The 17256-nt window shown below is 43.0% G+C and overlaps 1 protein-coding gene across 1 annotated transcript in view; it reads left to right on the forward strand.

Annotated features, from left to right (window-relative positions):
• Positions 1-16963, forward strand: part of LOC148036590 (vacuolar protein sorting-associated protein 32 homolog 1-like) — a 37437-nt gene extending 20474 nt beyond the window's left edge. The window contains exons 2-6 of the mRNA XM_087678582.1: positions 15589-15688; positions 15798-15883; positions 15966-16057; positions 16147-16261; positions 16341-16963. Of these exons, the coding sequence (XP_087534708.1) occupies positions 15589-15688; positions 15798-15883; positions 15966-16057; positions 16147-16261; positions 16341-16538 (591 nt within the window). The 3' untranslated portion in view covers positions 16539-16963. The remainder of the gene's footprint in view (positions 1-15588; positions 15689-15797; positions 15884-15965; positions 16058-16146; positions 16262-16340) is intronic.
• Positions 16964-17256: the final 293 nt, after the last annotated feature.

Here is a 17256-nt window from a genome sequence, read left to right on the forward strand (position 1 = left end):
CATGGCAGGTGACTTGGATACTCGCAAGTCTACTAGTGGGTATATATTTACCTTGACTGGTGGGGCAGTTTCTTGGTGCTCTAGATTGCAAAAGATAGTAGCACTTTCTACCACTGAGGCTGAATATATTTCAGCCACTGAAGCTTCGAAAGAAGCTGTTTGGCTTGGTTGCTTGGTCAAGGATTTTGAGCGGCCCACCAAAACACCTGTACTTGGATGTGATAGCCAGAGTGCTATATGTGTGGCTAGGAATGCCATGTTTCATGCACGTACTAAACATATTGATGTACGGTACCACTTTATCAGACAAGTTCTGGATGATGGTCTAGTCACACTGACTAAGATCAAAACACAAGATAACCCTGCAGATGCTCTCACAAAAAATCTTGCAAAGGCTCAGCATGAGCATTGCATTCGACTAGTGGGAGTTGATTAAAGGTTTGCTCATGACCTTTAAGTGGGAGGTTGTTGGATGTAAAGGCCCTTCGCTACACTTCCCGTGTATATATTTTACTTGTACATGTGACCGCACTCTTGCGGGTGTAAATGTACCGTACCCTAAAACATAAATACATTCTTTCGTTCTTTGTGTGTGCCACACTGGTACACACCCAACTCAAGTCTCTACTCTCTCTGCACTCTCTACTGCTGAACATACTCCATTCTAGCTGCGCACACCACTTAGGCATTTTTGCTTTCCTTTAGGATGAAAGCATATAACTTAGCCAATGTATGCCCAACCATGATAGTCCGATAGTTATTGGGTAGAGTAGGGTCCCTTGACTTGAGGATAGGCATAATAGTGTTTGTGCTCTAGCTTTCTGGTAGACCTTCACACATGGCTTTGTTAAACATGTAAGCTAGGAATCTTGCCACCAAATCTCTAGCATGGATCAAGTGCTTGGCTACTAGTCCATCATGATCTTGTGCCTTTCCTCTGCTAAGTTTGTCAATGGCCTCTCAGACCCTACTTTCTGTAAAGAAAGTGGTGGTCTCTGGACAAGGCTCAAGTGGGTCAGGAAGAGGTGGCTGACTCTCCACAATATAGAGACTAGTTGCATACTCTTCCCATATAGCGGTGGACGTAATAGGTGTGGTCGGGCAATGGGTCAAGAATAACTGATACAGGTCTCGCTCTAGCTGGGCCAAGAATGTTCTCTTCTTCCACTGTGTGATGTGTCTAAAGAGTATTTGTGCCTGTCTGTGGGTAGCCGAAAAGAGTTGGGGAAGCGTCTTCGTGAACAAATCTGCAAGATTATCCTCTGTCTTGTAGTACTCCACATGAATGGTCCCATCCAAAAGCTTCTCTCGAATGAAGTGGTACTGGATCTCAATGTGCTTTGTCCGAGCATGGAATACAGGATTTTGTACCAAGGCAATGTAACTCTCATTTTCGCAACGCAGAAGAGTAGGACGAGTTTGGGGGAAGCCAAGCTCCTCCAACAATCTCCGAAGCCACACAACCTCACATGTGGTGAAAGACGCGGCCCGATACTCTGCCTCAATAGAAGAAAGGGCTACTGTGGGCTGCTTCTTGCTACTCCATGAGATAACACCTGAACCCAAGGTAAAACAATAGCATGTAGTAGACCGCCGGTGGTACACATCGCTAGCCCAATTCGAGTTGCTCCAAACCTGCAAGAATAAGAACTGAAGCATTTGTACCTACTGGATAAGAAATCCCTAGGTCAGAGGCCCCTCTCAAATACCGAAGAATCCGCAGGGTAGCTTGCCAAGGCACCTATGTGGGTTCACTCATGAACCCAGCCAAAAGACCTACAATAAAATAAAGATCAACACGAGTGTTGAGTAGCCAAATCAAGGAGCCAATTAGCTGACGGTAGCAAGAAGCATGCGTCAAGGAAGAAGCTGAGTGTGAAGTGGCCTTCTAGTTCGGATCCATAGGAGTAGAAATGGTCCGACAAGTCTCCATCTCAAAAGTCACCAAGAGCTCCCAAATGTATCTTTGTTGAGTGATGAAAATCCCCCTCTGAGACTGATAAATCTTGTGACCCAAGAAAAAATGAAGAAGCCCCAAGTCCGTCATCTCGAATGTCTGATGTAAAGCTGCCTTTGTCTCTTGGACCTTCTGCGTATGGTCACCTGTAAGAATCAAATCATCAACATACAACACAAACAACGGATGACCAGCCTCGGAAGTGTGCACATAAAGCTACGGATCGGCCTTGGAGCACCGATATTCTAACTTTAACTAAAGGAACGAGTTAATCTTGTTGTTCCATGCACGCAAAGCCTGCTTTAGGCCATACAAGGCCTTCTTCAACTTGTATACTTTCTCATCCGAGGATCCAAAGTTAGGAGGTTGCTCTACATAGATCTTCTCCTGCAAGTCACCATTGAGAAAGACTGACTTCACATCCTACTGATAGATAGGCCATTGCCTATTGCCAGCCAAGGCAAGAATAGCTTGAATAGTCGCCATACGAGCAGTGGGGGCAAAAGTATCATGGAAGTCAATGCATGGGCGCTGAGCAAAACCTTTAGCAACAAGGCGAGCCTCATGCTTGTCCAAAGAACCATCGCTAAGGTACTTGGTCTTGAAGACCCACTTGACGCCAATCACCTTCTTGTGAGAAGGATGAGGCACAAGGTACCAAGTGCCATTCCTCTCAATAGCCTTCAACTCAGCTTCCATAGCTTTTCGCCAATGGTCAGACTGCAAAGCCTCCTTTACGGAAGTGGGCTCTCAATCTTGCATAACATTGGTCATCAAACAATAGTTGGAGAAAACAAGCTTCGTAGAATGTGCTTGGTTTCTCCGTGACCTCCGCGGTCCATCCTACGGTTTCCACTCCTCAGGGACCTTCTTGATCTCTGAATCTCGGAGTGTGTCGTGGGCCCAACGAGAAGGAGGTCGGTGGAGCTCTCCTCATCATTCTCCATATGCTGAAGACTTGGGTACATCCACCGGTGGAAGCCCCACTGGGGTGGCCGGTGGAAGAGAGGACTCTGAATTAGAAGAAGAATCTCCATCAAGAGGCTCTGGCTCCAAAGGAAGTGTCTCGGGAGCCCAACTCTCCCCTGGATCTCCAAGGATGGGACGCTTCTCACCCCCCTTTGGGGCGGAAACTTCCACGAACCGCACATCTTAGCTCGTGTAGACATCCCACTGCTTGATAGGATCAAACAAACGATAACCTTGGGACTGGGAGTTGTAGCCAACAAAAACTTGTCGTCAGGAAGCTGCCTCAAACTTGTCATGCTGTGTCTTCAGGATGTGCACATAGGCGTCACACCCAAAGATCCGAAAATAAGAGACATCAGGCTTAGTCCCAAAGTAAGCCTTAAAAGCTATGATCTTGTCAATGGCCGAAGTGGGAGATCGATTGAGAATGTGAACTACCGTAGCCATTGCCTTGGCCCACAGAAACTGAGGTGTCTCTCGGTGCTCCATCATGGTGCGTGCCATCTCAATCACACTTTGGTTCTTCCACTCCAAAATGCCATTCTCTTGAGGAGTGTTGGTGTTAGCAAACTCCTAGTGAATGCCCCCATCTGCACAAAAACGAGCAAACTCATTAGACACAAATTCACCACCCTTGTCTGAGCGCAAGGTCTTCAGTTTCCAGCCAGATTGGTTCTTCTCAAAGAGAAGCCAATCCTTGAAGTGGGAGAAAGCCTCCAATTTCAACGTCAAGAAATAGGCCCATGTCATCCTGCTATAGTCATCTAAGATCAATATGAAGTACAAGCTTCCCCTCAAGGACTCGGTCCTCATGGGGCCACAAAGATCTGTAGATACAAGCTCCATAGGGGAAGTAGACCGTCTCAAAGCTTTGTTGGGAATCGCATCTTGATGCAGTTTTCCACGAATGCAAGAGACACATGGGTGTTGGCTCACCACTATGTCTAGCAAACCTCGAATAAACGATCCTCGTGACGCCTTTTGAAGGTACTCATAGTTGAGGTGGCCAAACCGAGGATCCTATAGCTCGGATTGTGTGAGAGGTAAGAAGAAGAGAGATAAGAGGTGTAGAAGACTTCAATTTGTAAATGTCGTTCTCCTCATACCCTGAAGAGAGAACCTTCCTCGATCCACGATCAAGAACTCGAACATCATCACTGTCAAACTCCACCAAGAGGCCAAGAGAACAAATCTTATGGAGTGAAAGCAAATGATACCCTAAACCTGGCGCATGCAACACCTCGGAAGTATGGGTACCACCAAGTCTCTCTGGAATTAGTTGCATCTCACCCCGTGCAGCAATAGACATAGAAGAGTTGTCTCCAATGAGAATCTGCCCACGCGAAGGTTGCAAATGGGCAACACCAATGGGAGGAGTCATGTGCCGGGAGGCACCACTATCCACGATCCACTCTCGAGCCTAGGGAGTTGTCATTGTAGCATCAAAAGTCTTCGGTGTAGGGTTCTCAATGACTGTAAGTGTAGAAAAGCAGCTGATGAGGGTGCAACCACTGCTCCAGAATCCTTCGGGTCCTTGTTCTTGGTGTCCTTCTTGTCCTTGTTGGGGAAATCCTTCTTCCAATGACTGGTCTTACCACAAATATGGTAGGTCGATTCCTTCTTGTCCTTCTTGGATTTGTTGTACTTCTTCTTCTTCTTTTGGTCCTTCCCCTTCTTCTAAGAAGATTGACCAACCAATGCCTCCGATTTGGAAGCATTCTGTCCCTTCAATTGTTTCTCTTGGTCCAAGACCATAGAAACCGGCTATTCCCATTGAAGAGTTGACTTCCACCTTGATGCAATAAGAGCGGAATAAAAAGTATCGAATCGTGGTGGCAACTGGGACAATAAAATGATCACCATGTCTTCGGAGGAAATAGGCTTCTCCGCATTTTGAACCTGCATTTGAAGCTATTGAAGCTTGTTGATGTATTTCCGAAGCGAAGAAGACTTATTCACAGACAAGATCCGCATCTGCATCTCCAAAGAAACCCTCTTCATCAGGGTCATCCGGTTATACATCTGGTCAAGCTCCAGCCATATCTCTTGAGCCACCGTCAAGTGCTCGATGTGAGCTATCACGGTTGTAGTACAAGACGGAAAAAGAAAAGAATGAATCTTGGCATTCAGTTTGTCCCAATGAGACTGGGCCTTGGCCAACTCCGCACGAGCATTAGAAGAGAGTTTGGACTCATCTCTCATTGAGAGCCGGTTAATCTCCTCTGTCACAAGCTCCTCCAAATCATAAGACTCCAAAATGGCCAATATCATCACTCGCCAAATACGGTAATTGTCACCATCAAGCTTTTGATATGATGGAAGAGCCAGTAGGATAGGCACCTTCCGTCGCCTGACATTTTCACCTGCAATACTTGCACAAACGCAAAAGCATTTCCCTCTGACTGTGAAGACTTAGTTTGCTAGGGCTCTTTCCTCCGCTTCTTGACCCTTCTTCAGCCGTCGGAGGCGATGAAAAGGTAAAATCTGCAATGGAAGGCCTAAAACACAGCCTTTCTCCCCTTCAAACAGCAACAACCTGCAGCAAATTCACCAATTGGACTCCTTTCCTACATGCTCATGCTCGCTTCAGCCTCGATTCGATGCGCAGCCCTCTTGCTTGCCCTCGAATGCTGGACGCAGCCTTGTGTCGCGTTGGAATCTCCTCTTCAGGTAGGTTGTCACGAGAACGTGAAAATTTGATGCTTTGCTTATGTTTAATTGACATTTGATTAAAGGATTAATTAAATGTGCAATTAAAAGATGCACATGTGTTGCACATGTGGGGTGCAAGCTACTTTTTCACAGTTGAAGGCCGAAGGACCCTGTGAAAAAGATAGGTGTCAAAGGCAAAAGTTGTAACAAGTTACACTTGTTAGATTCTAGGTGAATTTTGGTGTCAATTTGTCCCTAGGACCATTCATTGGCCATTAAGTGTCAGTGGTGACTCTAGGGATTAGGCATTAATTAATGGATTCATGCTTGTCCAAGGGTCAATTAATGCATGGGACCACTTTGGGTTGCAAATGGCCTAGCAAATTAATTTTTGGATGGGCAAGGTCAATTTTCTGGGAATGGATTAAGGGCTGAATTAATTAATTAAATGACTGGAAATTGCTGAAAATGGATTAAGAAAGCTGCCACTTGGCAAAACTTTCCCATGCAAGTGGGGGAAAGGCTAAATAGGGCTGAAGGGAGAGGGAAATCTCGTTTTTTCATTTTGGAGTTGTTGGAAAGAGGTGTTGGACTGTTGCTGCCAGCTTTTGGGGTCAATTCCCAGCCATTGGAGACCATTTTGGTGATGGAGATTGCATATTCTTGACCTTGGGAAGCTGGCAATTGCTGCTGATGCACTTTCTCTTGAAGATCACAGTCTCTAATGCTCCTATTGTTGTTGGTGCATCCGTTTGGGGCTGGTACAACAGGGCAGCAACTGATTTTGATTAGCTCTTCGTGACAAATCTCAGAATTTTCTCTCTCTATAGCATTCTCTCATCTCCTTCAGCTTATGCTTAGACATTCCCAGCAATTCTTAGCCATTCGGAGGAGATCTCAGCCATTTTTGGTGGGCTGATCTGTAATTTCTGCAGTAAACCCTAATTTACAGCAGAAATTAGGGTTTAGCAGCCACCTTGGGATCCGTACCAGAGATTGAAGGCCAAAGGGACTGAAATCAGCAGCTGATAATCGAAGATTATCAAGGGATTTCAGGATCCAGCCCAACCCGAATTGATTTGGGGTAACATTTGGCCAGCCAAGGGTCAAATTGGAGAAGAAGTCCTGGGTGAATCAAGGGGCAAATGACCCAAAAGGCTTGCTGGGCATGTATGACAGCAAGAGCTATTGGTTAGCAAGAGGAGATTGAAGAATCTCAAGTTGTACTCCTTCCAATTGAATGAAAGCTAAAGAAATACCGCAAGGGGCGCCAGTTTTGGGGCCAACAGGGAGTCTATTGTCCAAGAATGTTAAGGTAAAGTGTGTATTTCATTTTATGTGTATTTATTTATTGCTGTAATTAACTCTTAAATCAGGTTATCACCACCCATTCCAAGAAGGAAGGCTGGTTTCATAGGTTCTTGACTCAGTTAGTCAGTCCGTCTTCACCGCTCTGATACCTTGTCAAAGTGCAGCGATGTGGAAGCGTGGGACCAAGACCGAGAGAGAGTGAACACGGAGAGAGAGAGAGAGAGTCAGTGAAACACAGAAAATCTGCAGTGTAGAATGCTGTATAGGAATGCAGAAATATACACAGGTGCAGAGAGAATATTTGCGTATGTCTCCGCCTTGAGGACCTCGATCTCTGTCAACCTGCGTGCTGTCTGTCACTAGCAGGCTGTCTTTGTCAGATGCAAGTGATCAGAATGTGCTGGAGGACTGCTATAAATAGCAGAAAAGAAAAGGCCAAAAATGACCAGGTCATTGATAGAAAATCTATCCAACTGCACAGCCTGGCCGACTGCAGGCTGCCATGTGGCACCTGCGCAGATTGCTGACGTGGCTGCTGACATGGTGATGACGTAGTCTGCTGATGTGGCGATGATGTGGTCTGCTGCACTGTCCAGAGAATGACATCTCTAACATTTGTCTCCCTAGACCCCTATTGAGGGTTACTTGATTGAGGGGTGGGGATCTAAGTCTTAGCTTTTAATGTTGCACCTCTTGCATTTGATCGATAATCATCGTTAAAGTGGCTGGCCTTATAACAATGTTGACAATACCGATTTTTCTTTGAGTTTGTTTTTGATTTTGATTGGAATTTCAATATTGTTTACCCTTCCCTTGTTGCCCCTTTTGAGAAGATGTAACGAGAGCCCCCTTTGTAATGGTCAAACTTTGAAACTGATCGAACAACCAAGTGTAATGCAGTAGTTAACACTCAAATTAATAGAATGTGGGCATGGTGGGTTGTGAGATTACATGCTGTACAAAATGGAAGTATTTCCTTGGGAGCTTGTTTAGAAATAATGTGACCTAATCGTCCGAGGACTTAGGAGTCCCCATGGTAGAGAACTTGATGAGAAGGCGCCAATACTCAGCCAGCTCGACTTTCAAGTCCTCTTGATCAATGATTTGAAAGTTTTTGGAGCTTATGATTCAAATTGATGCGATGGGTCCTGTCCTGAGTCACATAGCAGTTAGTCAAGTGTGCATAATGCTCGGATGCTAAGTCAAAATGCTGAAGGTGTGAATAAAATTCAAGTAATAGACCTTGCATTAGCTTGACAATAGTAGAGGCTTTTCTAGCCTTCCATGAGCAGACAACCTCGTATGGAACAAGTGGTAGATCAGGTTGGTCTTATCATTAAAGGCATGTTTGGCTAATGAGGAAGAAGAACCATGATATGTCGGATAAGTGGAATAGAAAGAAGGTGGTAGAGGGAATAAGTAGGAAGGGGAGTTGAGTAGGTAGAAATAGATTGATAGTGTCCAATGGGTGCCAACTGATGCGGAGGTAGTGGAACATGAATATTTCCATAAAGTGTTGGTGGAGGTGGAGGCATCAAGACATGTAAGCCTTGTCCAATGGTTGGTTGGGGTATAACAAAATGACTAGTAAGGCCCACTAGATAATGCCATGGAGCATAATTACCAGGAACGGGGAACACGAACGAGACCCCCCGGAATGGGGGGAACGCCCAAAGTTAGGGAACGGGAATGACATATATATATATATATATATATATATATAGAGAGAGAGAGAGAGAGAGAGAGAGAGAGAGAGAGAGAGAGAGAGTCAACACTTAAGTCTTAGAATCTAGAGAGAGAGATCATATGAACCATAATTCGTGAAATTAGACTCTAGAGACATAATAATCAAGTTTCAACAATAATAAAGATTCAAAACATTGTAATCGGCAATGAATTGTAGCATTCATGATTCAACATTGTAATCAACAATGTTGCATAAGTCCAACAAGTGTGCATTGCAAAAACACAAAATGTGCACTAAACTTTAAAGTCTAAAGATCCAAGTTATAAGAGCTCCAATTTCCAAGTCAATACTCTAAAGTTCCAAAAGGCTAGTTGCTAAGTGCTTTGATTCATGGAAGATGGCTCCACTACGCCTGAATGCTCATCCCGTTGAACAACATCCTCACCATCACCATCACCATTATCATTGTCATCTTTTTCCCAATGTATAAAAGAATTAGCCTTTGCAATTGATGTACGAGCTAACAAGCGAAGATTGGAGTTCACATAAACTAGGTCATTCGTCTTCATTGTACCAAGACGAGTTCTCTTCTTTGAGTGAATGTGATTGAATGAGCTCCGTAGTTGCTCTAAATAAGAAGAGCTAATTGTTTGGTTAAGAATACGAATAGCCAAACTCTCCAACTCTGGAGCTTCTACCTGGTAGTCCTCCCACCATAAAGCAGCCCCAATATTTGTCTTGTCCTCTAGTGCATCCTCTTTACCAAACATCCCTAATGTTTGGTGATACACAGAGAGAACTGATTTTTAATTTTGCATTGCATTTCACGGCTAGGATAAAGCCTTGCAAGCAATGTGTCTCAAGCCTTGACCACCTCATGGTCTCTTTCTTGCATCTTTCCTTGAAACTCAGGATCAAGCACATATGCTGCAACATGCATAGGAGAGTCATACTCATTCCATCTGCTAATGCATAACTCCTTGATTTGCTCATACTTGTTTGCATTTGGTTCCAAACTCTTCAACCTCTCAATCATGTGATCCATACCTTCATAGATCTTCCCAATGCATGGATCCATGCCATCTGCAAGCCTCAACATGTGCATAATAGGATCAACCATCTGGTTGGTGCAATTCATCTCATCCCAAAAATCTCTATCAGAGTCCTATGCATTACATAACATAGCAGTAGTAGTGGCAGCCCCAGCCCCAAATGGTTGATCCTATTATGCACATGTTGAGGCTTGCAGATGGCATGGATCCATGCATTGGGAAGATCTATGAAGGTATGGATCACATGATTGAGAGGTTGGAGAGTTTGGAACCAAATGCAGACAGGTATGAGTAGATCAAGGAGTTATGCATTAGCAGATGGAATGAGTATGACTCTCCTATGCATGTTGCAGCATATGTGCTTGATCCTGAGTTTCAAGGAAAGATGCAAGAAAGAGACCATGAAGTGGTCAAGGCTTGAGACACATTGCTTGCAAGGCTTTATCCTAGCCGTGAAATGCAATGCAAAATTAAAAATCAGTTCTCTCTGTGTATCGGCAAACATTAGGGATGTTTGGTACAGAGGATGCACTAGAGGACAAGACAAATATTGCGGCTGCTTTATGGTGGGAGGACTACCGGGTAGAAGCTTCAGAGTTGGAGAGTTTGGCTATTCGTATTCTTAGCTGAACAATTAGCTCTTCTTGTTTAGAGCAACTATGGAGCTCATTCAATCACATTCACTCAAAGAAGAGAACTTGTCTTGGTACAATGAAGACGAATGACCTAGTTTAAGTGAACTCCAATCTTTGCTTGTTAGCTCGTACATCAGTTTAAAGGTTGATTCTTTTATATGTTGGGAAGAAGACGACGATGATGATGGTGATGGTGATGGTGAGGATGTTGTTCAGCGGGATGAGCATTCAGGCATAGTGGAGCCATCTTCCATGAATCAGATCACTTAGCAGCTAGCCTTTTGGAACTTTAGAGTATTGACTTGGAAATTGGAGCTCTTATAACTTGGATCTTTAGACTTTAAAGTTTAGTGTATATTTTGTGTCTTTGCAATGCACACTTGTTTGACTTATGCAACATTGTTGATTACAATGTTGAATCATGAATGCTACAATCCATACTGATTACAATGTTTTGAATCTTTATTATTGTTGAAACTTGATTATTATATCTCTAGAGTCTAATTTTACGAATTATGGTTGATATGATATCTCTTTCTAGATTCTAAGACTTAAGTGTTGATTCTCTCTCTCTCTCTCTCTATATATATATATATTATATATATACATATATATATATATATATATATATTATGCCATTTCCGTTTCCTAACTTTGGGCATTTTCCCTGTTCCGAGGGGGTCCCGTTCGCATTCCCCGTTCCTGCTAACTACGTTGCTGCCCATTGATTGGCTAAAAGATGAACAATTTGGTTCCTTCTTTGTGTGCGCATGCTGAATTGGCTCGCACCGTCCTCGGGAATTGCGCACTCTTGCTGCAGCTTCGATATTAGTATGTTGGGATGAGTGTGCAATGAAGTGCAGGACAGAAATGGAGCAGTAGTATTGTCGAGAGTGAGAGTGAGAGAATCCCAAGATGCGTGTACTAGTCAATGACGGTACACAAAAGAATAAAATGTATTTATATGTTAGGGTGCAAATAAGGGCGTGTTCACACCCGTATAAGTTTATACACACAGAGATTAAGGGACTTTACACCCAACAGTGGTTGGGTGACATTTCCAAGCTGTAAAAAACCCAAAAGTGTAGGGATGGGTGGGTGAACCTCCATCATGGAGACACCACCTGGATGGGAAAAAGAGGAGGTCCTAAAAGGTGTGCCTAAAGGTAAAGGACTCCTTAGTGTGATGTGTGAAGACATTTATGGTGCACTTAATGGAGGTTGAAAGGAAGGTGTAGTGGAACTAGTAGGTGGGAGATTAAATGGATTTGTCATTTGAGGAGTTGTGGGAAATATGTTAGGTTCCTTTTGTCCATTAGATACCGATGAAGAAATGGATGAATCATCAAAATGATATTGATCATGAGATGTAAAAGTGGAAGGAAAAGATGAAGAAGGAGCACTCACCATAGATTCTTGCAACTTTTGCTTACTTTTTCTTGTCCTCTTTAGGGCTTTACTTAGTATAAAGAGTTTCTTCATCTTGAGTATCACCAATATCTTGCGGAAAAGAAGAATACTCAAAAGATTGAGAAGTAGTAGCATGCTTATTTGACATAAGAGTGAATGAAGGTTGAGAAGTGTATGGAAAAGATGAAAGAGGTGGATATGGAGATGATTGTGGTAGAGAGGAAAATGGTTTGTATTCCATGCTAGTTTTTATGTTACAGTGATCAGTCCTTTATGGAGCTTCTGTCCTTGCAAAATCATTAGATTGATGCTCCAATCCAAAGGGAAAAACTAAAATTTATCTTCAATCTATTGTTGAGCTCGATTTGAGGTCAATCGCTTTCGGCTCATGATATCTCGTATGGTCTATGGAGTCCATGGTAGTCCGAAGATTCTCCAGCCATGTCAGATGGAGCGAGTTGTGAAGTCCACTCTGTCGCATGTCTTGATGTGTTAGGCTTGGGAGCATAATGATGATGTGGTGAAGATGCGTTCGAAGTCATCTTGCTCTCCTATTGTCCTTGCTTCTTGTAGAGGGCTTTCAGGTCAAAAGCTGAGGTTTCATGGAAGAGAACCTTGCTTTGATACCATGTGAAGAAATACCCTAAGGCAGAAACATAAATGAAAGCATATGACAAAGCATAAATGCAAAATAGCACAATTAGGGTTAGTGTAACTTAGAGACAATGAAAACAATGGAATTTGAACGAATACTGATATACAACGCTCATGCAACAAACAAACTATGCAGGAATGAAAATTGTATCCCGAACTCTTGTGTCTCAAGGATCGAGGTAAAGGTGCTGAGTGGGAGAGTGTCGTACTCTTGATGGATCTTGAAACGTAGCAAAGGCAGCCTGTGAGAGTCGAACACCAACAAACACAGCTATGGAAGTTGGATTTGATGTAGATAGGTAGTGAGGAGAGAGAGATTGAAAACGTAGGTACCGGAGGAGAGAGAAACTGGGTGACAACAAAAAACTGAAAACGCAAATGTTGATGTGGTCCTCCTAGTAGGTGACAAAGTTTGGATGGTCACTAGTAGTAGGAAGTGGTCCAAAAGCAATTGCCAACTATGGAGAGGGGTTGCTAGGCAGCAAATGGGGCAATTGTGTGGTTGGATCAACAAGGTGATGGCTAGAAGGTGAGAGAATAGTAGGGTGGAGGTTGGAAATAGGTGCTAGACTGATGTAGACAGCAATGAGCAGCTTCGGATGAGATGTCCTCCGCAAATGGGGTGTGGGCAATGAAGCTAGAGGGCTTGAAACTTGCGAAAGACTAGATTGGGCTGAATGGAGGGCAACATGTCTATTTATAGAAAGTTCCTTGACCTCATACTATGCATTGTTTTAAAACTCTCTATAACTGTGCACTATTTTATGGTTTTTGTTAATTAAGCATTTTTGGGGCTGTTTAAGTGGCTAATTCAGCATGTAATGCTTATCTTAGCTCAATAGGGTATGCAAGGGCTTGTTGCTTGCCCATAATGTAGGCAAAAGGAAAAATACATGTATTAGATCAAAGGTTGTAGAATATTCACATAGTTTTCTCTCTCATGTTCAATAAAATAATCTTAACTTACCAAAAAAAGGCTGCATATTAGGTTATGAGATTGGTTTGCTGATCATGTTGAAGGACGATGGGAATTTTCTGAAGTTTGAAAATGTGACATTATCCTAAACTTATATTAGGTGGAAATCGATAGGGTTATGCCCATTTGGTTCTCACTTCTCCAAAATAGCAGTGCAAGGGCCCCTTATTCATCATGGCAGCCTCATACAAAGCTCATGTTGCAAGTGGAAGTAACACATGTGGAAGCGACAGCCCTTTGCCAAGAACTCGCTTTCTACTAAGCTAGATTAATGTTTCAAAATGATAGTCTTTGAAAGAAATTTGAAGGGGCTCAGAGTGTGGAGCGAATTGCATGGAGCATGTTTTGATTGTGGATAGGGTGAAAGTGAGTGGGATTGTTTTCATACTTCTCATTTGTCGTCTTGTTTCCTTTTATCTCTTTTTGGGCATCTAGGAGTTCTTTGAGCATGTTTGGGCACTTTACAAGTGCTATAAGACTCCAGATTTCTCTCCTCCAGAAAGAACAAGGGATGATGACATTTCAAAGTTTAGTAGCAAGCATGATGGAAAGTTCATCTATTTGGTTGAATGGGGTGGCTAGTACCCTTGCTTCAATATGCAATTTGAGGTACTCCAGATTGTTTGTGTGTAAAAGAATCTATGAAGATGGTTTGTCTACCTAGTTGGAGTTGTAATTAAAGACAGACTGTGTGAGTGCTTGAGCTATGATGCTCTCCACTTGATTCAAGTTGTAGCAGTGAAAAAGTGGAATATTTTCATTAGAAGCAATGGTAGGATGTGGACATTTTCTTTATGTGCTTCGTTAAAGTCTTGCTTCGTGTATCCTTTTACTCCAGGCTCTCTTTGATGATGACATTGTCTCTAAGTATATGGACAGCTTCTATGCTAGCATATAAACGATGTGAAGGCTTAACGACTAGCTTCCTTAAGTGCCCATGGAGTTGCCGAAAGATGAATAAAGGCACAGAGAAGGGTGAATCTATGAGTAGTGCGGGAGATGCTTCAACTTGAAGGCATCAACTTGCGAGGCGACCTAAAAGCTGATGTGTATGTCCACATCTCGAGGAAGTCCACCAAGCAGGTGTTTGTGGGCTATAATTCCTAGTTAGTAGGATATCTTATTTATGATTTAGAGTCTTAGGATGTCTACACTAGCTGTAGAGATGTTAGATTTGCAGAGCTTCAAGTCTCTGAGGGGGGTGAGGAGCACCTAGTGCTTGGAGATCTAGGTGACAAGCAGGTACTGCAGCCAGTACAAGAGGAGCCGTCAGAGTCTTTGCTCCCAAGGAGGAGATCGCCTTTCTACCAAATTCCCATCCAGTGCTGATCTAGAGACATCATCAAAGATTGAGGAGCAGGGGGCATATCGGCCTCCTTGTTGATTGATTTGTCAGATCCTTCGTGATGTTGGCATTGAGGATATCCTCGTGGAGTGGGAGTGGTAGGAAGGGCCACCGTGTTCTCATAAAGAATAGGTGCATACCAGAATGCTTTCATAGACCAATGATGGGTTGATGACTCCTGCCATGGTGGATAGGGAGCCTACATTTTTTCGGGGCGCACTAAAGGTTGATCATTGGTGTAGGGCCATGGAATACGAATTGGGGGTGCTATTGAATAGAATGGGACTTGGGAGTTAGTGTCTTGGCTTGTTCATTGCAACTTGCAAGGTGGTAGGAGTGAAGTGGTTGTTTAAGACAGGTTGTCAGAGTGATGGCACATTGGACAAACACAAGGCCCATTTGATGGCCAAAGGATTTGCTCAAAAGCCAGGTGTAGACTTTGACGACACTTTCCCCCCTATTGTGCAGATGGCCACAATTCGTACAGAGGTCACCATACCCAGCCAAGTGTGTAGATTGAATTGTCTCTTCATGAAACCCAATGACTGAAATGGTCAGGAAAGTAAGTTTGACTGTTTGGATTATTTGAGGCGCGTTTCTGAGCCGTGCTACACTTGCTATTAAACTGGCTAGGTCAAACATTCTTCAATTAAAATTTCCCTAGTTATTGCATAAGAAAACTTCAAGGTGTCTCCCCATGCAAGCAAACAGTATGACAACTAGGAGTGTTAAGTCTGTCCGTTTCCTTTTATTGAGAAACAGGCTGATAAGGCTGCAATGAAGTCTTGATCTTTGTTCAGATACACGGCAAGCGCATGTCTTTGTGTTGCATACATCTCTTACAAAAATAAAATCACCTTTGGTATTAGGAACTTGTATTAGCTGTATGCATGTGTTTATTATGGAAGCCTTTTCATGTGGTTGAAACTTCTCTTCTCAGACATTAGAGATGCTGGAGAAAAAAGAAAAAGTTTTACAGAAAAAAATCGCAATGGAAATTGAGAGGGCAAAAGAATTCACAAAAGCAAAAAATAAAAGAGGTATCCTTATCTTTCTTTTAGGGCACCAGCCAGAGCATACAATCTTTGGCTTTCTTTTAGGGTGCCATCTACAGTATATGATGACATTGTTACATTTTTGTATCTGCAGCTGCGATTCAGTGCTTAAAGAGAAAGAAACTTTATGAAGTGCAAGTTGAGCAGCTTGGGAACTATCAACTGCGTATACATGATCAGGTGAACCTGGCAGAGGTCTGCAAGCATGATGCATGGCCTTTTTTTTGGCTTGTAGTCTTATGTCATTTCCTGTTGGCTCTAGATGATCTTGTTAGAAGGTGCAAAAGCTACAACTGAGACTGTGGCAGCTTTAAGAACTGGAGCAGCAGCTATGAAAGCCATCCAAAAATCGACGTATGCAACTACAAGAGCCAGATCCCAGCTTCTCTATCTTTGCAGGTTCTGAATAAGCCTGGATTTCTTATGCATGTTATTCCCTGCAGGAACATAGATGACGTGGACAAAACAATGGATGAAATCAATGAGCAGACAGATAATATGAAGCAAATTCAGGAGGCCTTGTCTACTCCAATCGGTGTGGCTGCAGATTTTGATGAGGTAAGTATGAATGTTGCATACAGAATGCTGTGAGCAGTATTTAAGATGGCCTTTTTTAATAAACAGTCATCTTTCTCAGGATGATCTCTTGGCTGAGTTGGAAGATCTTGAGGAAGCAGAACTGGAAGATCAGCTGCTTAAACCTGCAACAACAGCTCCTGTTTCTCGGCTACCTTCTGTACCATCTAAACAGCCAATTCAACCGCAAAGGATACCAGCCCAAACAAGTGTTGAAGACGAGGAGCTAGCAGCACTGCAGGCTGAGATGGCCTTGTAGTGCAGTATTGCTGGTGTGGTCTTAGAATGTGGACAATGGCACTTGCTCCCTTCAAATTGTAACTCTCCTGTACAGTATGTGTGCTTGTATCTGGGTTTGGCCTGTAATTGATGGCAGGCAAAAAATGATTTGCTGATATTCATCTGCTGAAGCTTCCAAGAGGCTTTGCTACTGATCTTTACTCTTCACTCAACTCTTGATGCCTATTCGAGGAACTTGACCATCTTTTCCACCATTACTGGCAATGAATAGCCACAGTTGTACTATGAATTTGCTGAGCTTCAGTGTGCTTTTGTGAAGCAATGATGAAAGAATGCTTTTGCTCTGATGCCAATAAATTCCTAGAGCTCTGTTCAAGGTAGCACAGTTGTTTTTTTACAAAGTACGCATTTTATGAGTTTCTAAGAATCTTTGGTTTTGCTGTTTATGGCTGGGCTTTTAAGTCGGGGAGACTTGTAACTTTCATACTACCATAAAAAGCAACACTTTGTTCCAGTTGAGTATTTTCTATATGCTGTTTTAAGGTACCTGACATTTGCTTCTCCCAGAGAAGCATAATACATCATTCTTCGATCTCAATTTCATCATCAGATTGTACATGGATCTCAACATCATGCAAAGCCGTAGATACTATGAGTATTTTCTATTCTTTTTTCCATGCAGGAAAAAAAAAATTATGCAAGCATCATAACATAGCATATTGTAGAAAAACTCAAAA

This window comes from Lygodium microphyllum, chromosome 5, assembly GCF_053477565.2.
Source record: "Lygodium microphyllum isolate KBCC chromosome 5, Lygodium_microphyllum_v1.1.10, whole genome shotgun sequence".
In the NCBI taxonomy this organism is placed as follows: Eukaryota; Viridiplantae; Streptophyta; class Polypodiopsida; order Schizaeales; family Lygodiaceae; genus Lygodium; species Lygodium microphyllum.